The 23520-nt window shown below is 43.7% G+C and overlaps 1 protein-coding gene, 2 long non-coding RNA genes and 2 other non-coding genes across 6 annotated transcripts; 1 reads left to right on the top strand and 4 right to left on the bottom strand.

The window, feature by feature from the left end:
- Positions 1-3718: 3718 nt before the first annotated feature.
- On the bottom strand, positions 3719-9975 carry LOC122779495. Its single transcript, XR_006361574.1, has 4 exons — positions 9605-9975; positions 5646-5783; positions 4356-4408; positions 3719-3883 (listed from the first exon to the last, which is right to left on the bottom strand). It is a non-coding gene; the product is annotated as an uncharacterized LOC122779495 (long non-coding RNA).
- A 912-nt stretch (positions 9976-10887) lies between these two features.
- On the bottom strand, positions 10888-10960 carry trnav-cac. The gene has a single exon. It is a non-coding gene; the product is annotated as a tRNA-Val (tRNA).
- Positions 10961-11589: 629 nt separating this feature from the next.
- On the bottom strand, positions 11590-11662 carry trnav-aac. Its single transcript has one exon. It is a non-coding gene; the product is annotated as a tRNA-Val (tRNA).
- A 1344-nt stretch (positions 11663-13006) lies between these two features.
- On the top strand, positions 13007-22939 carry tmprss15 (transmembrane serine protease 15). 2 transcript variants are annotated; one of them, XM_044043036.1, is made up of 27 exons: positions 13007-13225; positions 13415-13534; positions 13618-13742; positions 14559-14626; positions 14717-14859; positions 14954-15010; positions 15082-15201; positions 15286-15394; positions 15487-15596; positions 17167-17307; positions 17387-17536; positions 17767-17872; positions 17943-18096; positions 18181-18322; positions 18408-18497; positions 18791-18916; positions 18999-19142; positions 19210-19320; positions 19493-19616; positions 19928-20023; positions 20108-20157; positions 20296-20503; positions 20621-20802; positions 20877-20969; positions 21058-21197; positions 21275-21329; positions 22597-22775. In XM_044043036.1, the coding sequence occupies exons 2-27, from the start codon at positions 13423-13425 to the stop codon at positions 22716-22718; spliced, it is 3078 nt and encodes a 1025-aa protein (XP_043898971.1). In that variant the 5' UTR covers positions 13007-13225; positions 13415-13422; the 3' UTR covers positions 22719-22775. The 2 variants fall into 2 exon arrangements, with proteins under 2 accessions (XP_043898971.1, XP_043898970.1); XM_044043035.1 differs by lacking the exon at positions 13007-13225 and having other exon boundaries at positions 13331-13534; positions 22597-22939.
- Positions 17253-19974, bottom strand: LOC122780192. The gene is made up of 3 exons (XR_006361664.1): positions 19912-19974; positions 17403-18018; positions 17253-17315 (listed from the first exon to the last, which is right to left on the bottom strand). It is a non-coding gene; the product is annotated as an uncharacterized LOC122780192 (long non-coding RNA).
- Positions 22940-23520: the final 581 nt, after the last annotated feature.

Here is a 23520-nt window from a genome sequence, read left to right as displayed (position 1 = left end):
GGAGCTGCAGCTGCATCTCTCAGGATTTTTTCAGTCTGGTTGAAGATAAGTTTTCCAGATATTATAATAATAATATAATATAAACAATATTGTGATTGACTAATAAAATGATGTTCATTTCCTGTAAATAAATAAACTGTGTAAACCACAGTAGCTGCTGTTGCTGTTGTTGTTGTTGTTGTTGTTGTGTTGATGCTTGTGTTCCTCCCACAGACTTCAGCTCCCTCATGGAAACTAAAGTGAGCTGAAATGCAAGCTCAGGTTTTAGTTTGCTTATGTTTTTTTTCCTCAGTGCTGAAGAAGATTAGTTTCGCGGCAGGAAATAAAAACTCCCTGTGAGCCGAGTGAACTCACCTCTGACGTCTGAACAACACAGCGACTGCAGCGACCATTTCATCTGAGGGAAACGTGAAGAGAGAAGAACACAGATCACAGATTCACATCAAGGTTGATGATTTTCAAGAGATTTTCAAGAGAGGAAAATCTGAGAAAATTCTTCTTGAAAAATAGCAGCGTGTGTGTGTGTGTTCCTCATCAGAAACCTCAGGAATAATCTACACTGGCATAAATGCACCATCAGCACTCACTCTCTCTCTCACACACACACACACACACACACACACACACACGCATCTTTGTGAGAACCAAAGAAAACTGAAGAACCACAGGACGTGAGGACATTTGTCTGATCCTCACGTCCTGTGACATTAAAATTAAAATGGTGAGTAATTCTGGTTCTAGTCGTCATGGAAACACAAAAGTGTTTGTGTTTGTGCTTCCTGGTGAGCGTCATATGTCAAACAGCTCTGTGTCACGGACAGAAGACACTTCAGTCACATGACTCACGGCGAGGAAAGCCGTCTGTGATCCTGAACCCTGAGCAGCTCTGCAGTGACAGTCTCTCGCCTGATTGATCTCGTCAGAGGTTTAATGGACGCCATGTGCAGAGTGCAGCACCGCACGCTCGCAAAAGCTTAATCAGGCGTGTGGTGATTCAGCCCACGGACGCTCGTCCCCATGTCACAGGAACATTTCTGCAGCTCGGATCACCTCGTCCCCGGAGGACCACCCATGTTCCAGGTCAGGGGGAGGCAGAGCTGGGGGGTCCACAGGGAGGAGCGCTCAACAGGCCCAGTCCAACACACAGGACCAGAACCCAAGGAGTCCAGGGTCTCCCACACTTAGGGCTGGAGTATAAAGAGACCCCAGGACTGAGGGCTAGAGCCCATGGTCCCCCAATCTTAGAACCAGAGTCTAGATAGCCCACAACTTAGAGTCCGAAGACCCCAGGATTTAGGGAGAGAGCCCAGAGACCATAGACTAGGGTCCCCAGAGCCTTGGTAGTCCAAGCCTTAGGGCCCCAGGATTTAAGGCCACAGTCCAGGGTCCCCAGAGGTCAGGGCCAGAGAATAAACCCTCAGTGTACTCCCAGAATCCCCAGTTTTTTCTCTGGACCTGCCCCCTTTTGACCAAACTAGATGCTCACTGGTCATTTGAGTTTGACACCTTTGGTTTACAATAAAATATGGAACATACAAAAGAGCCCCACCCCGCCCCCCGCCTGTATCAATATCCGTTAATATGATGAATCGTTTGCGACAGGTGGATAATAACTGCACTGCTGCGTCTGAACTTGTGATGTGTCGTTCGTGAACGTTTCGTTCAAAATGAACTAATCTTTTATATGACTCGGGAGTAATGAGTCATCTCAGTGAGTGATTCGTTCATTTTCATGCAGTACCTTCCTTCGCCACATGGCAGACAGCTGCATAAGTTCAGTCAGCAGAACAGGAAACAGAAATGATTAGTTCAGGATTCACTCAACTGAGTGGTTCGTTCATTCATTTTCATGCAGTACCTTCCTTCACCACACGATGGCAGGCAGCTGCATAAGCTCAGCAGGAAAGGAAACAGAAATGATTAGTTCAGGATTCACTCAACTGAGCGAGCGTCTGTCCTTAGGTCACGTGACAGCTACCTAGTCACTGTCGTGCTGTTAAACAACAATGGCAGAGAGGATACAGGACACAAGTCACTTTATTGTGGTGTGTATTTGCTTTCCTAGGGTTTCATATGGTTTGAATTGCTTGTGGCATTTTGTTTATTATACTTTGTCAGCTGAAGCAAACCATGTTAAGTGTTAACGCCCAGAGGGATACAGCGCCAACCGTTGTGAAAATGAACGAAATCATCGAAATGACTCAAAAAAAGATTAGTTCAATTTACTGTCCGAGAGTAAAAGATCCGAGCCAGTAAGAAGAGTCGAACTTCCCATCACTAGTCTGAACTCAACACAGAGGCCCAGAGCATGCTGGGAGATATGGTTCTGCCAGAGCTAAAACTAAAGGTAGTGGGCGGAGCTTAGTGGCAGTTTGCTTAAAGGTACTTAAAGGTTAACATATATGTTAGTTATGGAGGTCTACTTACATATATTAACTTGTTTTCATGATTAAAAACCTCCTAATCGCTGCAAATGAGCCGATCAAAATATCTCCTCACTGACGCTCTCGTCAGCCGCACTGTTTCAGACCAAAACCACACCCCTAGAATGTGGACTGTGTTGTGATTGGCCAGCCAACGAGAGCTTTCCCACTGTCCTGTGATTGGCCAGGTACCTGGAAGTGACGTAATAGATAGGCCAGCTCTCAGATACACAGCTCCCCCTCTGGCACGGTGGATGCTCTGCATCTCAGCAGCTACAACGAGAGTAGTTCTTCTTCTTCTGCGGTTGAATGTACGCAACCGGATGTGCCCGGACTAGTGCCCGCACCAGGAGGCGCTACGGTGGTGAGAGGAGTGGTGAGGATTTTTGATGACAACATCAAATTAAGGAAGTGCCGATCCGCTTCGCAGAGCCCAGGAAAACAATACAACACTATTTTCTCAGCAGTGGCTGAACTGTTTGTTCTGAAACTTTAGGGTTTCATAAACGAGGTAATGACGCAGATACACACACAAACGCAGCATTAATTGGAGCTTCCGGTCTATGTGGGCTTTAAAAAAGCAAAAGTGATCCAAAACTAAATGGATAACTTTTGAATTTGAGTCGTCGGAAAAGGAAACAGTTTCTTCTCTTCGAAAAGAACCTTAAAAATTCAATAAATAAGAAAAATAAACCAATAAACAAACTCCGAGGGTGTCAGGCGACTGATCGTCGGACAACAATTCACTGTCTGATCAAAGAGCCATGCGGCGGTTAAAATAGATCCAGGCTCTTTTATTTTGGGAGATGACAGTGGAAAAAAAAAAAATAATAAAAACATGAAGGGAAAGACACGTTTATCGAGTGTGTGTGTGTGTTTAAGAGAGCCTCAGGTCCAGTCATTATAAAAACTGAGGACTCAGCAGAATAAACAGCTGATGGACTAACATCTGCTCACACACACACACACACAGTTTCTCTTTAATGAACCTGATTTTAGAACAAAGAGCTGACAGTGAACGAAAAAAACAGGTCCAGCTGCAGGTCCAGCAAAAATGGAACAGGAATGATGTCGTCCGCTCGTGTTCAAACATCTGCAGTAAAACACTTTAAATGGAGCGCTGACCACTGGCCCCGCCTCCTCACAGTGTTTATGATAAATATAAACATCATCAGTGATGTCAGAGGCAGATAAAGGTGATAAATGTGTTTCTCTTTTTATTATACAAACATTTTATCTCGAACATTTCCACTGTTTTAGTGTGTACATTTTTAATGACAACTCTCTGGGAGAATTCATTTATTTATTTATTTATTTTTGCCTGCAGCTCAACAATCATAATAATCCTGATCATACACAGAGAAGAGTCATTCATGTGTGTGAGTCACTCTGAGCTCCCAGCTGAGACAAACACCTTGTTCACTCGCTCACTAATTCACTCGCATTTACGCTTCGTTTTCCTGGAAAGAAAAAACACTTTATGGATTTATTATTTAAAATCTTCTCCCAAAGGATCGTATTTTTGAACACACTAAACGCTGGAGAAAATCGGCGGAAATGTAGCAAAAAAACGCACAAAAATGGTGCAAAATGTCGCTGTGAAACAGGAAGTAGCTGCGTAACATCACCGTACACTGACTGGTCGTCTTTAAACTTCATATGATAGCACACACACACACACACACACACACACACACACACACACATATTATCTTTTGCTTTTGTTGTTGTTTGTTTACAACCTGTGCTTTTACTTTGAAAGGGTTAAATCCGAAAGTTCAAGGAGGCACTTCACTGAGCAATCACCGCTACTTTTACTGTTAATATCACGTCAGTTGGCTTCATTTCCCGGTAAATAAGTCGGAACATAAGTCGTAAACATAGCGCTGGTTCATTTTCCATGTTGCTGTGATGTTTGTGTGAGCAAAATACCTTTGAGTGGGGAGGGAAGAAAGTAGCAGTTGTCCACCAGGGGGCGATGATACCTGTGATGTAGATAAGCAGAACTCAAGCTTTAGCATCTAACTGGGTAGCATTCACACATCAGCTAATGCTGGTATTAACATGCTAGGATCAGCTAATGCTGGTGTTAACAAGTTAGCATCAGCTAATGCTGGTGTTAACATGCTAGCATCAGCTAATGCTGATGTTAATATGCTAGCATCAGCTAATCTGGTGTTAACATGCTAGCATCAGCTAATGCTGGTGTTACATGCTAGCATCAGCTAATGCTGGTGTTAACATGCTAGCATCAGCTAATTCTGGTGTTAACATGCTAGAATTAGCTATTGCTAGTGTTTACATGCTAGCATTAGCTAATGCTGGTATTAACATCAGGTAAAGCTGGTGTTAGCATTAGCTAATGCTGGAGTTAACATGCTAACATTAGCTAATGCTAGTGTTAACATGTTAGCATCAGTTTATGCTGGTGTTAACATGTTAGCATTAGCACATTGGTAATATGAACAAGGTGTCATCAGTGATTGACATGTGGGCGGAGTCAAATAACCACAGGAAGGCTTTAATAGTAGCGGCAGTAAACGTTTGAACAGCAGCTGTTGACGAGGAGTGTGTGTGTGCGTGTGTGTGTCCTCAGGCTCTCACAGATGGAGGACACTTCTGCTCTCCTCTCAGCAGAAACTAACAGACCATAAAACTCTGTTCATTTGTGTAACAATCAATAGAGCTAAAGGTACAGTACGTCACTTCTGTTATTATTCAGCCGCTGTTTCACACACACACAGACACACAGGAGTTGTTGATCCACTGCTGCCGACATCACTAAGTTCAAATGTCTTATTTGAATGAATTCAGCATTTTAAAATATTTCATTCAGATTTAACTCAGTGACACAAAGTGACCACACAAGGCAGCAGAGGAGCAGCATCTTAAATCAGTGATTTTCTCAGTGAGGTCTGGTGAGAGAGCAAACTTCAGTTTCCTGTCAGTGAGATAAAGTCGTGAACGTGTTCTTAAAGACATCGTCGACTCAAACTCACGCAGATTTCAAGTGTTTTGTGAAAGTGTCTTAAATCTGAAGCGTCCTTTAAATTTTGGGGATAATCTGGCCATTTTATTCTTAATCTGCATTAAATTTGAGTCTGCTCTTTCACTGTTATCACTACTTTCACAGGGTTGTTTTGTTTTTGTCATGTTTGTGAGGACAGCTCCACAGGGACAAATAGATTTGACTGTAATGACACCAACAGAAGGTAAACTCACCTCATCCCTGAGCTCCTTCCTCCTCCTTCAGAGACAGTGGAGCAGCGCTGACTGTGCTGTTATTGTTCACTGGGCAGTAACAGTTGTCACGTGCGGCGACACAGCAGAGGAGACTCGGCTGTTGGCTTCACTGTTCACCTACATTTAGTGAGAAAGAGGAGGAGACGTGGAAGTGAAGAGGATTCACAGCAGCATGTCCATGTCTCCTGACAAAGGTGCACTCTGATAATCTGATTACTCTGCAGCTGTGACAACCAGGAGCAGATTACACCAGTGTTCATCAAAGCAGGGGAAACACTTTTCATTTTCAGATTACAGGGCTAAAAAAAACAGCAGATTACTGATGTAGAAGCTGGATTATTTAAACTCTTTCAACAGGAAACTGAAGTGTGTAAATGACTCACTCTCCCACACCAAACCCCATAGAGAAAATCAGTGATTTTAGCTGCAGGGACATAGGAGCTGCTGGTCCTCTGCTGCCTCGTGTGGTCACTTTGCGTCACTGACTTCAGTCTAAATGAAGATTTTCAAAAACCAAATTAACAAAATAAGAAATTTGAAGTTAGTGATGGAGGCAGCAGTGGATCAACCACTCCTGTGTGCTGTGATGTCAAAATCACTGATTTTCTCTATGGGGTTTGGTGTGGGAGAGTGAGTGGTTTCCTGTTACTCAGCGTTTCTTCCTCTTCTTCTGAGGTGATGGAACAGGATTGTGTCATCCTGCTGAAGACACGTGAGGATATTTTTACTGCAGCGCTGACATGAGCCGCTTCACACACACACAGTGTCGTGTTATAAGCGAAACGAGGATAAAATGTCTGACTTCCTGTACAACCTGGACTTCACTTCCCTTTGCCTGTTTTTCTGCCCTGAAGCAAACTTTAATGAGGCAGCGACGACGATGATGATGATGATGATGATGATGATATATTTTGGCTGAGGTCACTTTTTCCCCTCACTCTGCCTCATTATTATGGTCTGTTCATCCTCGTCCATCAGTGCACCTTTGTAACGAGAGTCAGAAGCCTACATCATTCCCTGGTTTATTTCCTGTGTCACTGAAACAAATGTTTTCCTGGTGTGACGGATATTAACCCCGGCTTCAGGCCTCATACTCTCAGATAGAGTGAGTGTCTCAGCAGGTTAGAGATGACTTCAGTCTAAATATTCCAAAAAATGCGATCGGCACTTCCTTAATTTGATGTCGTCATCAGAAATCCTCACCACCGTAGCGCCTCCTGGTGCGGGCACTAGTCCGAGCACATCCGGTTGCGTACATTCAACCGCAGAAGAAGAAGAAGAACTACTCTCGTTGTAGCTGCTGAGATGCAGCGCATCCACCGTGCCAGAGGGGGAGCTATGTATCTGAGAGCTGGCCTATCTATTACGTCACTTCTAGGTACCTGGCCAATCACAGGGCAGTGGGAAAGCTCTCGTTGGCTGGCCAATCACTACACAGTCCACGTTCTGGGGGTGTGATTTTGGTCTGAAACAGCGCGGCTGAAGAGAGCGTCAGTGAGGAGATATTTTGATCGGCTCGTTTGCAGCGACTAGTAGGTTTTTAACCATGAAAACAAGTTAATATATGTAAGTAGACCTCCATAACTAACATATATGTGTGATACAAGCATTCGATGTCGCCTTTAAACTCACAACCTCAGAGACACAAGTCCTGATGATCAGCAGATCTTCTTCATCACAACTCTGCCTCTCTCTCTCTCTCTCTCAGGTCACACACTGAGTTGAGCTGGGATTTCTTGAAACCAGCCAGAGCAGTAACCATGGCAACAAGCATCAAAAATGACAATGAGTGTTCTTGCAGGCATTACACACACACACACACACACAGTTAAACTGCAGTGAATCGTCCATGTTCACGATAATGTCAAACAAAATCTGTCACAACCTTAATCTGAGGTCTTAACCCACACACAGTCAGTGTGTGTGTGGGTTAAGACCTGGTTTTAGGGTTACAATTAGGTTTAGTTTGGGATGGTCATGGTTAAAGTCCTCATAAGTCTGCTTTGAGAGAATGTGTGTGTCAGTGTGTGTGTATAATGAGGTGTCCAAATGTTCCCATCAGCTGCCAAACAGCAGCAAAAAATCCACTCCACACTCACCAGTAATTACATCAGGAAGACGTACGTGTGTGTGCGTGTGTGAGACAGTAAAATGTGGACTGTCTATATTTCTTCCCTCATCCAAACTGACTCCGCACCTTGCTGCCGTTAAGTCAGTCTCTGTTTGAACCGTTTTTATTATGACTATTATTTCTTGATTGTTACGTTTAAAGATGTTAATAAGATTACATGTAACTATGTAAACAATCAAAGAGCACACACACACACACACACACACACACACAGCTGTGTGTCTTCAGGCTGCGTCTTCGTCTCTCTCCCTGATCTTTGTCCGCTGAAGCTTCACATGTCAGGACTGTGTCTCCGTTACCAGGACAACGGCTGTATATACAGCAGTAAAGAGCTGTATTCAGTTAGAAACAAGGTTCACCTAACCCAAGTCCCAGTTTAAACTGGGCCATCTTCATTTCAAACCAATCCAACTTTATTTATAAAGCACTTTAACAACAGCAGCAGCAGCTGAAACACAGTGCCGTACATCAGAGAGAAATAAGACAAGTAAAACATAGCACTTAATTAGTCTTATAAAAGCGCTTTATTAGCATTACGAAAAACGCTTTACTAGCATTACGAAAAACGCTTTATTAGCATTACGAAAAATGCTTTACTAGCATTACGAAAAACGCTTTACTAGCATTATGAAAAACGCTTTACTGGCATTACGAAAAATGCTTTACTACCATTACGAAAAACGCTTTACTACCATTATGAAAAACGCTTTATTAGCTTTACAAAAGAAACGCTTTATTAGCTTTACAAAAAGCGCTTTATTAGCTTTACAAAAACTGCTTTATTAGCTGTACAAAAAACGCTTTACTAGCTTTACAAAAAAAGCTTTACTAGCTTTACAAAAAAGCGCTTTACTAGCATTACGAAAAAGTGCTTTACAAGCATTACAAAAGCACTTTATTATCTTACAAAATGCTTTATTAGCTTTACAAAAAAACACTTTACTAGCATTATGAAACAACTTGGACCTAGCATTGCAAAAAATCACATACAAAAACATAACCAACTTAACAAAGAGATTTTTAAAAACATGTGACGACAGGAAAAACTTTACGAACTTTACAGAAAGCCATGCCTAATGTTATGAAAAATACGCTGCTAACGCTACAGAAGCGTGTCACTAACATCAACATCGCTAAGACTATCAAAACACACACTTTTATTCTGTGTTTTTTTTACTTTTATTTTATCATTTTAACTCTGAATTTTTTTTCGTGAAAATTTCATTTCTCAAAACACCAAACGGCAATAAAAAATTTGCAATTTAACATTGTCCACCAGGAGGAGCTGGTGGAAACTGTCTCGATTCACACAAACAACAACGTGGAAAAGTTTCTTTATTTTCACATAAACGTCGTCACAGTTTCTGCTTCTTTGTCCCTCTTTAAGCACTGTGTGTGTGTGTGTGTGTTCAACTCTAACAGCAGGGGAGTGGCAGCCTCATGTATTTTTAAAGGGACATTACGCGGACTCTCAGCAGGCTTTGTTCTCTGTCCTACTTTAAACTTTGCTTTGACAGCAGCAAACACACATGTACACGTGTACACACACACACACATACACAAACCTTCAGACTCTCCAGTGACACCATGAGGCTGTAAAGTTCATCACACCAATGTGAAATCTAAAGTTATTTAGTTAAAATGTGCTCTGTAAGAATCAGAAGAAATGATTGGCTGATGACGAAGCGGAACTCCTCGTTGAAATTGAAATGACGCAACCGAGAGACACACAGCCTTTTAGTTTGTTTGAAGGGTCTTTAGTTTTGTTTACACACACACACACACACACACAGTGGTAATCACTTACCTCAAGTGGGATTCGAACCCACAACGTGTTGAGCAGAGAAGCGACGTTTTAGACCTCTGGACTGTTTTCAGCGCTGGTGACGAGAAAGAGAGAGAGAGAGAGAGGCACGCACGTATGCACACACACAAAAAACATTAACAGGAAAGCAAACAGTTGTTGACACTAACGTTACATAAATGATTCTCATGCAGGTGATGTTTGCTCTATAATCTCTGAGTTTATGCTGGATTAACCTCAGAGACTCGCTCTCCGCTTCAGTCCTGTGTGGTTAAAGTGATGAGTTAAAGTTCATGTTGTGATTCCCCACCTCCCCTCTGTAATCTCACCTCCCGTCTGTAATCTCACCTCCCGTCTGTAATCTCACCTCCCGTCTGTAATCTCATCAATCCCCCTCTAGAATCTCACCTCCCCTCTGTAATATTACCTCCCCTCTGTAATCTCACGTCCTGTCTGTAATCTCACCTCCCCTTTGTAATCTCACGTCCTGTCTGTAATCTCACATCCCCTGTGTAATCTCACGTCCTGTCTGAATGACACTGAAGAGAAAAGAGTATTCTACTTTAAATTAGACACGTTATCATCGTCTATCTGTGTCACATGATCACGTCTTTATCTCACTGTGAGGTTTGTAAACCACTCACTCTCCCACACCAAAGTCCAGAGAGAAAATCAGTAATATAAAACTATAAAACTATAAAACTACAGGATTGTGGGGGAAAGTTTGGATTATTGAGCCAAATTTTTGCTTTTGGTAAAAAATTAACATGTTTAAAAAATGAAAAACAAATTTTGGGGATTTCCAAGCAAAACTTTAGGATTCACAAAACACTTTGAGATGAGCAAACTCAAGAAACAAATCTGTGGGATTATCAAAGGTACAGACATTTAGGATTTGCAAAACAAAAGTTACACATTTTGGGGATTTAGAAGCAAAATAATTCACAAAAAATCTTCAGGTTTTTTTCACAAAATCTTTCATAAACTTTTGGATGAGTAAGTCAAACTTTTTTAGTTTTCAAAACAAACAAATATTTATGACAAACATAACCTTTATTTTCTTCTCTGCTTGTTTTCAAATCACTGACGCTCACTGCGTCTCATCCGAGGAAGGAACTCTGCTGCCATCTAGTGGCATCAGCCTGTTATTAACTTTTATTAAGTGCAGCTGTGTCAGAAGAAACCGCGCTGATTTAAAGAGGAAAAACAAACAAGTAAATGAATCAATTAATAAATCAATCATCAAATCCATAAGAGAACGACTTAACGGAGAAAAGCAAATCCAATGTTTCCGCCCGGTTTCGAACCGGGGACCTTTCGCGTGTGAGGCGAACGTGATAACCACTACACTACGGAAACCAGTAATAATGTTGAGTCACCATTTACAGTTCGATACAAGACATACACACGCGCACGCGCGTGCATAAAACAAAGAATGTCTGTGTTTGTGAAACTATTGTAAAGAACAGTTCCACAGAATGTTCCATGGCCTCATTTTAACAACCGTGCTCTTCTAAAACAACAGGTTACAATATTACCAATGTATTCTCCAAGTCCCTGCTCACTGTAGCAGATACTCCACCTTGTGGCCTCTTCTCATCACAGCGGTAACGACTTCCGGTCCGTCACGCTAAGATATCCGTGCACAACATGAAGACATTATTCTAGAAGTGTGTGAATAGTTGTTTCTCAGCGTTTAAGGACAGTTTACGCAGCAGTGACGTTAATTTACTTAAACAAACACACAACACGTAAACTTAGCTGTGGAAACCTGACACGGGGCTGTGTCTGAGTGAGCTGGAGATCTATGGTTCTGTCACATCCACAGAGGAGGCGCGCGACGCTAACCAACTGTGTACCACGAGGCCCGTGAACCGGGGGTCAGTGACCGGAAGTCAGTCCCGCAGAAACACGAAACACGCCGCCCGCAACAAGCTTCGAACAAGACAAAACGTGTGTGTGTATATGTATAAGAAGAAGTAAACTTATGTTTCCGCCCGGTCTCGAACCGGGGACCTTTCGCGTGTTAGGCGAACGTGATAACCACTACACTACGGAAACTGAGGACGTACGTCGTACATGATTCACTAGATTCATTTATACATAAGTCAGGTTTCGTGCTCCATAATAAATGTGTAATACATTTATTACATGACAACAACAAAAACACTCTGTATTTGCATTTTGTCATTGACGTTTTGTTTACATCTTAAAAAAGAATCAAAGAAAAAGCGATGTTTGATCATTTTGACACAAATCCGACGTCGCGGGTCGAGAATAGAAGGTTCTGATTCTGAGACAGTGTCACTGACGCTCACTGCGTCTCATCAGAGGAAGGAACTCTGCTGCCATCTAGTGGCATCAGTCTGTTATTAACAAGTGCAGCTGGGTCAGAAGAAACCGCGCTGATTTAAACAGGGAAAAACAAACAAGTAAATAAATCAATCAACAAATAAGTAAGAGCTGAGCAGCGGAGGTAATGATATCATCATTGCATCAGCTGTTGCTAAGAGACGGTATACCTGAATCCACCCCCTGATCAGGTCCTCGGAGCTGGACGTTCACATGCAGTTGCAGGACGTGAGGAGAACCACGAGGAACATCGGTTCACCTGTGACCTGATGATGAAACAGGAAATTACGTCACAGGCCCAAGTATTCTTGTCCAGATTTCTGCTGGTTGGTCTTTCCAGCTCAATACTCCCTTCTGGAAAGGGTAACCAGAACAAGTACGGCGGGCACAACTCGACTGTCTTTCTGAAGGTTTATTCCACATACACGGTTAAGCAGCAGTCAGTTAGCAATTAGACAGTTTGTTATCCACTTACTTCAGTCAGTTAGAGAGTCAGTCAGCTTATAAAACCGACAAGTCGTACAGGTTCTGATGATAGATGGATTTACAAAGGTGCATACGAAAGCAATACATAACAATGAGAATATTGATGTGTCATTGATTTGTTTTACTGTGTCAAAATAAAATCAGCTGATTCTCCTCGCACCTGCTGTGTAGCATCATGTTTGTTTGTTAATGACGAGAACCTGCAGTGAAAAGTGGAAAAGTTAGTTAACCAGGTAACCAGTTAACCAGGTAACCAGGTAACCGGTCACTGGGTTCCTGTGTTCACATTTGTCTTGTTGATTTGAAATCTTTTACTGCAGTTATATCTTAATCGTGACCTCATGCATGTCAAACACCTGACAGATGACAGATGAGTGCTGGGAGCGGAGTCAGATTCAAGGAGATTACCTGACAGGTTTATGGGATCTGGACTTTAGATTCTGATAAATAAGTGAGAGGTGTGTGTGGTCAGCAACGTGATGTTTGTGTCAGTTTGTAAACACGCCCACACCAAAGTCCAGAGAGAAAAACGGTGATTTTAGCTGCTGCTCCTCTGCTGCCTCGTGTGGTCACTTTGTGTCACTGAGTTAAATGTGAATGAAGCCGAACTTTACAAATTCAGACTTCTGAACTTAGTGATCAACAGCTCCTGTGAACTCCTGTGTGCTGTGATCAGCTTTGGTGTGGTAGCGTGAGTGGTCTCGCAGTGAGAACATGAAGGACTGGAGGCAGCAGCTGAGTCAGCGTCACACAGCCTGTGATGATCATCAGTCATCGTGGTGACAGGTGAACTATGAAGACAGAAAATGATTTAAACGTATTATTCATTTATCAGCTAATGTATTGATAACAAGTCATTAATCATTTCCAGCTCAATAAAAGCAGCACACAGGTCAGACTGGGCTTCAGTTTGCTCCTGACGGGAACTAAAGACCTGACCTGACTCTTTTCATTGATCCATTGATTGTGTATTAGCTGTGGAGATGGCGCGGCGTTGCTCATCTCTGGAGTTTCTCCTCTCCGTCGTCTCCTCTCTTCTTCTGATCTGCTGTGTCGCACTGATTGTCGTCACATGGATAAGCCTGACACCTGAAGGTAACACACAGCCTGGTCTTATTGATCTAATCCGATCACCGAGGACGTTATTGATCAGTGCTGATGTTGATGTTTGTACCAAGGTGCCGTTGAGCCTGCGGTGCTGAGCGGTCGACTGGTGATCACAGACGGAGCCGACTTCTCAGAGGAGCTGAGGAACTCCAGCAGCCTGCGATTTAAAGCTCTGGCCTACGATGTCCAAGTGGTGGTGAGACCGCAGGCTTTTATTTTGAAAAAAAAACAAAATTTTTGAATTTTAAAGATTACTTATGCTGCTTTTATTTTGAAATAAAACATTGGCAGCTTTTATTTTGAAAGATAACATCTGAAGCTACGGAGCCCCTAAAGGGACAACTAAAAAAAAAAAAAAACGTTTGCGCATGAGAAAGTATCTCGTGCGCACCAGAAAGTATCTCGTGCTCACGAGAAAGTATCTTGTGCGCACCAGAGAGTTTGAATTCTAAATGACTAATTTCAAACTAATTAAAACTGTGCTCATACAATACTTTCTGGTGCACACAAGATACTTTCTCGTGAGCACGAGATGCTTTCTGGTGCTCACGAGGTACTTTCTAAACTTTCTAAACGAGAAATGTTTAGTTGGGGTTTTTTTTTATGTCCCTTTAGGGGCTCCGTATGAAGCTGATATTTGGAAAAAAACAAACAATTTAAGGTTTTATTTTGAAATAAAAAAAATCTGGTTTTATTTTGATTTTTTTTTTTAAATCAGGTTTTATTTTGAAATAAAAACGTTGGCAGCTTTTAATTTGAAAGATAACATCTGAAGTTGATATTTGAAAAACACCAAAACATTTTCAGGTTTTATTTTGAAAAAACAAAATGTCAGGTTTTATTTTGAAATAAAAACATTACCAGGTTTTATTTTGAAATAAAAACATTACCAGGTTTTATTTTGAAATAAAAACATTACCAGGTTTTATTTTGAAAAAAAAACATTATCTGGTTTTATTTTGAAATGAAAACATCAGCAGCTTTAATTTCTTAAAAACCCATTGGTCGACAGGTGTCAGACTCGTTCAGACTCAGTGACCTCGGACGACTGTTCACTTCCTGTCAGGTTTTACACTTCAGGTCAGATAAACAACATTTTGACTGATCATTGATTACCTGATCAGTTTGAGAGGCTGATCATTTGTCCGTGTAATTGATTTGTGTCGTCAGTCAGGGCAGTGTGGCTGTGACCTTTGACCTGCGGTTCGATCAACGCATTGACGCGACCAAAGTGAAGCAGCAGTTGGAGGTGGGACTTGCGGAGGTCGACAGCAGGGGATTGGTGATTGACAGGAAGAGCGTCCAAATCACAGGTAACCACACTGTGAGGTCACAGTGAGGTCACGGTGCGGTCACGGTGAGGTCACGGTGAAAAAATGAAGGTTGAAACTAAAACTTTTCGTGCAGAGAAGCAAGACGAGATGACGTCCACGACAACGTGCACCACGCCCGTCACACCGACAGGTGAGCTGAGTCAGCTGATTAGAAGCAGGTGAGTCCTCAGTGATGACACATCACTTCCTGTGTTTCCATAGCAACCTGTGGTCCTGATCAGAGACCCTGCGCTGATCGATCGTTGTGTCTGCCGATCAATCGTTTCTGCGATGGCGGCGACGACTGTCCCGACGCCTCTGATGAAGACGTCGCTCTCTGTGGTCTGTGACCCACTGGTCAAGTTATTGATTATTGACAAACAGCCGATTTATCTGACGATGTCGCCGTCACACTCTTCTCCATAGCAACGGCTTGTGACGGACAGTTTGTGCTGGGAGGAGTGAGCGGATCGTTCAGCTCGTCAGGTGTTTCAGAGACGTACGCCAACAACAGTCGCTGTCGCTGGATCATCAAGTCAGTACGACACAAACAACAACAAAAACAACAACAACAATAACAACAACTTTGCTGTGTGTGTGTGTGTGTGTGTGTGTGTGTGTGTGTAGGGTTCACTCTGGACTCTCAGTTCAAATCACTTTCCATCAGTTTGAAACTGAAGAAACAACTGACTCTGTGAAGATTTATGAAGGAGTGGGGAGAGAGAGAGAGCTGACAGGTAACACACACACACACCCACACACACGCACACAGCCACACACACACACGCACGCACGCACGCACGCACACACACATTTATTTGGAAATAAAGTAAATCATCATTTGTATATTGAGACGAGCGTGCGCACAGTTGTCCGCTGCATTCGCATGTGGCTCGGCACAAATGACCCCTCGTTCTTTGATTTCCACAAACACTACACAGTGTGTGTCTGTACGCTCATGTAGAATTGTACTTAACAGTCATGCGTGGTCTTCATGTCACGTATTTGAGGCATAGTTCACCCGTCACGCACCCGTCACATAGGCGTGTGTGCAACAACCGTGACGCCCAGAGCCGGATTAAATAAATGGACTATACTAGGCATATTGTATTTTTTGGGCCCCCCTCCATCGATGTTTTTTATTAATTGAAATCTGAAACTTACCAAAGTTACTAATAAAAGTTAATTCACATTTTACATAGCGTAGTCTTTGGTTACGAGTTGGTACTTTGTATGCCAAAATAAGTCATGTGTCGTATATTAAACAGTCTATCAGACTATTTTTATATTTTTATTACCGTATTTATACGTTACTACAAGGCTCTATTAAGTGCTATTAAATTATCCTTATCTTATCCATTGCGAGTGTCATTGATAAGGCAGTATTACCAGTAAATCACCAAAAGGTGTCAGCATTGCTATGTAAACAGAGCAAATGAGATAAATGTTGTAGGCTATTGCATTTTCCAGAAAATCTTAATTAAATGTGTTGATTAAATTGAATAGTTTAATAAGTAGTCAAATATACAAAGAACAATAAAATTTGCAGTAAGAGAAACTGTGCTGTAGTGATAAAGAGGTTTATTTTCATGGACAAGCATCACCTCTCTTCCATTTTCTGGTATTCAACACTCAGCAGCTCAGCTCCTGGTCTGGACTGTTCAGCAGTTTTCTCCACTGGTCTGGATGTTTCTCTAGATGGTGTACTGTGCAGTGTTGTTTTTGGAAGCCATTCTAGATTTAGTCTTAGTTTTAGTCTTTTGGACTAAAACGCTTATTAGTTTTAGTCACGTTTCAGTCATTTCTATAGTGCAGTGTCACACATAAGTTTGACATGAAATTTCCTCCGCCGGTGGTGAGCCGCGACCGACTCTAGATCGGCTTGGAAGAGCTCGGGGCGAAGGTGGTTTACAGCGAACCCCCACCCGGACCTCGTCGCGGACAGGTGCACTCGCTGCGGCTTCTCCCGCCCACCTGCCTCCGGCGCGACTGTCGATTGGAGCAGACTGTCCTCAGAACACCTTGACAGCGTCGCATCATCAGGACGAGGAGTGTAAATCGTCTTGAAACGCGGACCAAGTCATTTTTAGGTTTTGCCAATCGGGCCCTAGGCACGTGCCTAGTTTGCCTTTGCGTTAATCCGGCTCTGGTGACGCCCGTCAGTCCATTGAAAGTCTGTCCACGTTAGAGGTTTGATGTCATCGCAGAGACGCTTTACACACGCTTATAGTATAGTGTGCTGGCATTAAATGCTCCTGATACGCACGCACGCACGCACAAACACTGACATGCTGATATGATTGACAGCTGAGCTCTCAGGCTCCGCCCCTCCTGGAACAGTGTGGGTGATGACCAACGTAGCGACTGTGGAGTTTATTTCTGACGATGTCAACAATCTGTCGGGTTTCAACGCCACGTACAACGCCGTCAACGCGTCCGACCTCTCCGGTAACACACTGCACAACAGGAAGAGGAGAGTCAGAGTCAGTGACTGTGTTACCTGACAGTGTGTGTGTGTGTGTCTCAGATGAGGAGAGACTCACCTGTACGTTTGAACACGGCTTCTGTTTCTGGAGTCAGCATCACCACGACGACGGCGACTGGATTCGAACCCGCGGTGCCACGTTTCCCCCGCTGACCGGGCCAAATGTTGACCACACGTTGGGCAACAGCTCAGGTGAGGTCAAGTGAGGTCACATGGGCATTCCCATGTTACTGAAACCATATGGAACCTGCATAAACACGGGTGGGCACAGCATGGAAACCTGGGAGCCGTGTTTCCACCGAGTGGATCAGTCCAGTTTGGTACAGGACACATTTTTAGCACCCTACCCTTTGGAGTAAAATGGTACAGTCATGGGTGGAGCCAGTGGAGCTCCACCCACTGATGATACAAATGTTTCACAGGTTTCTACATCGTCACATCGCTGAGTCCTGGCCAATGGCTGAAGAGCTTCAGGATCCAGAGTCTTCCCCTGACTCCGCCCACACAGCTGATGTGTCTGAGCTTCTGGTAAACAAGTGAAACACACATGTAAACAAATGAAAGAAAAGCACAGCTGAGCTGGGATGTAAACAAACAGGTACCACATGTTTGGTGAGGACGTCCATCGTCTCCGCGTCCTGCTGGTCCCGCTGTCTCCGTCACTTCCTGTCGTCCTGTTCCAGAAAGACGGTAACTATGGTGACAACTGGAACCATGGCCAGGTGACACTAAACGTGACGACGCGGGCCACGGTGAGCATGTGACATCACACAATGATCGGTTCATTGATCCTTGTCAATAAGTGGTGACGACTGTATGACCTTTGACCTCTGCAGGTCGAGTTTGAAGCCTTAAAAAAAGGCGGGATGAGGAACGACATTGCACTTGATGACATTGCCCTGACAAGTCTTCCGTGTGGCCCCGCCCCTCCGGAACCAACCATTGTACCACCTCCAACGACCACACCCCCTGTGCCAGGTCATCTGCTCATACATGTAAGCCACGCCCAGTGTCAGTTTTTCGTTGACGCTGACCCCGCCCCCTTTTGCTCTCATATGTCCAGCTGACTGTGGAGGACCCTTCAACCTCTGGGAGCCGAACTCCACCTTCAGCTCGCCAAACTACCCGCACGCCTACGGGAACAAGGCCCAGTGTGAGTGCAGGTTCAGTCACTGTGGCAACGCCCCGGGCTGTCACTAATTACCCAGAATTCTTATGTCAGTTCAGAGCGTTCAACCTTCAAAAACTGTTCCAATTCAAAATATAAAGTCTAGAAGCACATCAGGCCGTCTGAATGAAGTCTGTGGTCCACTAGAGGGCGCTGTGAGACAGAAGCTGAACCACGCAATAGCCACCTGTTAGCTTAGCTATGAGCTCCACCCAATTGAAGCATCGTAAGAGGCATTACAGATGATTACTGTTACCCATGATGCTTTGCTGCTGCAGGTCTGTGGACTCTCCACGCCTCGCTGGGTCAAAACATCCAGCTCCACTTCCTGAACTTTGATGTCGAAGCCACCTTTGATGTCGTTGAGGTGCGGGACGGGGCGGGGCTTAACTCCACCTTACTGGGTGAGGCGTTGTTTTACCCAGAATGCTCTGGAGCTCTGTCGTCACGTGACACATTAAGACGATGTTATTTTTTTTAAATCAGCCGTCCTCACTGGCAGCCGTGGCCCCTCCCATGACTTGTTCTCAACAGCCAATCAGATGACGGTGTGGTTTTTCACGGACAGCTCGGGTCACGGTCGAGGATTCAGGGCAAACTTCACCTCCGGGGTTGACCTGGGGTCACCAGGTGAGTCAAATGTCAGAGGTCACAGTTATTCTTGACGACGGATTACTGATGAACTGTGTGTGAACAGCTCCATGTGCAGTCAATCAGTTCCAGTGTCGAACAGGAAGTTGTATCCATGGTAACGGTCAGTGTGACGCTGTGATCGACTGTCCAGATGCTTCGGATGAAGCCGACTGTGGTGAGTCGCTCTTTATGATTATTATGTCACTGTGAGCGCCCCCTGTTGCTGAAAGTGAGTGGTTCAAGTCTAACAGTGAGACACAGACGTGATCATGTGACGTAAAAAACTCAAATCTGTGTTTTCTTGAGACTGTGCTGGCGTAGACTTTGTGTGTGTGTGCGTGTCTTAGTTGTGTTACAGGTGAATGGCTCCAATCGTCTCCAGTTTCAGCTCGGAACGACTCTGTTGGCAGTGTGTGCGGACAACTGGACTTCTCATCTGTCTGACTTCACCTGTCGGTACCTGGGACACAGGTAACTCTTCCCTTTTTCTTCTTCTTCTTCTATGGGGTTTAACAGTAGCTTAATTACATCCATGACGCTTCATTACTGCCATCTTCTGGAATTGAAAAACTCCCACACTCACCTGTCAGTCTGGGACCCATGTAACTCTGGGACACAGGTAACTCTGGGACGCATGTAACTCCGGGACACAGGTAACTCTGGGACACAGGTAACCCTGGGACGCATGTAACTCTGGGACACAGGTCACTCTGGGACACATGTAACTCTGGGACACATGTAACTCTGGAACACAAGTAACTCTCACCTGTCTGATTCTGCAGGTCTGGTGAGGCCTCATTACTGCCCTCTTTGCCACAGGATTCACCATTTACAATCATCACAATTTCCAGAAATGGGACCCTGGAGGCCACAGTCAGGTACTGCAGGCCAGGACACAGACACTGGAAGCAGGTGGAAAATATTTGAGAAACAATTTTGATTGAACATTTCTTCTTCTGCAGTGAAACATGCTCCAGTCATAAAGTGATTTCTCTGAGCTGTAACAACAAACGTGAGTACGGCCATGCTGATGACCACTTATTGTGACCGTAGTTAGCTTAGCATTAGCGCCAGGAGAGTCGCTGGTGGTTGTGTTTCCTCACGTTTCTTGTGTTCTTCAGGTTCCGTAACTGACAATTCTGTTTTTCAGCTTGTGGAGTTCGTCCAGTCACCAACGACACCAGGGAGACCGACCAATCAGAGGACAGGAGACAACCTGGTCGGGTCGTGGGCGGGACAAATGCAGTGAAAGGGGCGTGGCCGTGGATTGCATCTCTGCAGTGGCAGGATCGTCACGTGTGTGGAGCCTCCCTGATTAGCCGTGATTGGCTGCTGACAGCTGCTCACTGTGTCTATGGGTGAGAACCTGTGATGTTGTAGAATTTTTAACTGATTGTGTTTGAGCTAAAAAAACACACAATCCATGACGTAGAAAACTATGACGTGGATGAATGATGTCACTTCCTCCTCAACAGGAAGAACGTCCACCTCCAGTACTGGACGGCGGCGCTCGGGCTTCACGCTCAGAGTCACATGAACTCTGACGACGTTCAGCTGCGACACATCGATCGCATCGTCATCAACAGACTCTACAACCGACGCAGCAAAGAGGGCGACGTCGCCATGATGCATCTGCAGCAGCCAATCAACTTCACCCGTCAGTCACAAACAACACACACACACAGCTGTCGATAAACAACACATACATCAACACTGTTGTTGTTTTCTCAGGGTGGATCCAGCCGCTCTGTTTCCCTCCTGACGGTGATGATGTCTCTGCAGGGAAACAATGTTACATCGCTGGGTGGGGACGAGACTCTGAGGGTGAGACAGGTGGACTCTGAAAGACATGTCTGTCTTGCAGACTCTCTCTTTGACCTCTGTCTTTCTGTCTCATCTGTCTCTCTCTCAGGTTCCCTCCCTGATGTTCTTCAGGAGGCCCAGGTTCCTCTGGTGGCTCAGGACCAGTGTCAGCGTCAGTTACCTGAGTACAACATCACCTCGAGCATGGTGTGTGCTGGACACCCTGAGGGCGGGGCTGACTCCTGTCAGGTAAACTCACTACATTACATTATTAAACTGAGCACAGTACAGGAAACAGGTTAATAAAGTTGGTTGTTCATTTCCAGGGCGACTCTGGTGGTCCATTGATTTGTCTGGAAGATGGAAGCTGGACTCTGATTGGTCAGTCTCTACAGTCAGACTACAGTCAGATTACATTCAGATTACAGTCAGACTCAGTAGCGTAGCGGGGTTTTAGTCAGGGCCTTCGGTAAAAAAAACAACAAAAAAAAACATGCCATACCGCACACGCACACCACTGCACATCTATAGGCTATTGCATCATTACCACCACATCTTCCATTATGTCACTCAGCAAACGCAATTTCACAAGCCACCATATGACACAAAAACAAGCTTCCACATAAGCATAGGCGTCAGCTACGCGGCGGAACATGTCCCCGGCACTATTTATGATCAACAGTTTTGTCCTCCAGACTTCTAAAAAATGTTATAAATTTATCATTAACACTCAAACTACCGGAAATGATGTACCTCTTCGATGTAGGTCTTCCTCTTGAAATAATTTCCTTCTTTTCTCCAAATGATCACCGTGAAAAGTGCACATGAAGGAGATCAGAAACATGATGGATCGGTGGTGTTAATGCAGTGGCCATAGTTTACTTCAAAACCCGCCAAAGGTTCAAACGTTGTTGATGACAACAGCAGGGGCTCACGCCAGACACATGGCTGGGCCGGGGGCGTTCTGTCACTATGATATCAAATTGTGATTGGCTGACGACACACGTCAGCCAAAGTTATAACCAAATAGTAAATGGCAGCTTCAACGAAAGGCCAGCAATACTACGAGAGCAGGTCCACGGAGCTATGATGCGTTTAATGACATATGGAAAATCCAGCTCAGCGTCACAAAAAATAACCATATTCTTTCTGGAAATATAATCATAACATACTGAAAAAGTAATTTAATTCAGACACGTTCAGACACACATTCATTTGATTATTAAAAAATAATAAATAATAATAATAAAAAAAATACTTTTTTATTACTGACAGCCCACCACTGGTCAGACTACAGTCAGATTACAGTCGGGCTACAGTCAGATTACAGTCGGACTATCGTCCAATTAAAATTGGTCTACAGCCAGATTACAGTCAGACTACAGTCAGACTACAGTCATTTTACAGTCGGACTACACTCGGAGCTACATTCTGACCACAGTCAGATTACAGTCAGATTACAGTTGGAGCTACATTCTGACTATAGTCAAATTACATCCGGACTACAGTCATATTACAGTCGGACTACAATCAGATTACAGTCGGACTACAGTCAGATTATAGTCAGACTACAGTCAGCTCACCCTGGTGTACACTGTCATGTAGCTGAGGTTTGAAGAAATGCAGTGTTGTGATTGGTTCTTCACAGGTGTGACCTCATTTGGGATTGGCTGTGGTCTACCTCAGAGACCTGGAGTCTACGCCCGAGTCTCCGCCTTCACTTCCTGGATCGCTCAGACCACACGATCTTTGTCCTTGAGTCAGTCCTAGGTCCACTGGTGCGCAGTGTGTACATACGATATATCGATATATACATAACTATACGTACTGTATAAACTGTGCACGCATATATATATATATATATATATATATATATATATATATATATATATATATATATATATTTACATGTTCTTGCCTCCTCAGCTGTTGTTTCATCAAATTCATCAAATGTTTGACTTAAATTGAAATAAAAAATCGACTGTGTTCCAGTTTCTGTGTCTAGCTTTGATTCTTTGTCATCAAAGCGAGAGCCATGACTCAGCAGAAACACAGCTAACATTGCCAACACAATTGTGTGATTTTGCCCTGATAGAGAACTATGACTCAGCAGAAACAGCTAACCACATTTAGCCTAAAGTCAAACGTGTTTGAGGGAGAGGGAATGTAAAAACCTGTTGTAATTGCGGAAGTCGGCCTGAGGGGGCAGTAGTGCGACATTGCTGCATCTGGAGGAGAAAGAAGAAGAAAGAAGGTTCAGGCAGTTTGGAAGAGAGGAACAAACAGATTTCATTGTAAAAAAAAAAAGGTACAAGTGGATATTACGAAAATAGAAGAATGGGCATATAAATAGGGGATTTAAATTCTCAGTTACTAAAACAAAGACTTACAAGAGATTTACAAATAAAATAATAGAAGAAAGAGTAAAACTGAAACTATACAATCAGGAGAGAGTGAAATACTTGAAACTATTAGGGATATGGTTTGATGAGAAAGTAAGATGAAAGTTACATATTCAAAAATGAATGGACAAGTGTAAGAAAATATTGAATATAATGAGATGTTTAGTTGG

The sequence above is a fragment of the Solea senegalensis genome, linkage group LG13, assembly GCF_019176455.1.
Source record: "Solea senegalensis isolate Sse05_10M linkage group LG13, IFAPA_SoseM_1, whole genome shotgun sequence".
In the NCBI taxonomy this organism is placed as follows: Eukaryota; Metazoa; Chordata; class Actinopteri; order Pleuronectiformes; family Soleidae; genus Solea; species Solea senegalensis.
The sequence above is the reverse complement of the archived record's forward strand: the minus strand, read 5'-3'. Positions and strand labels throughout refer to the sequence as shown.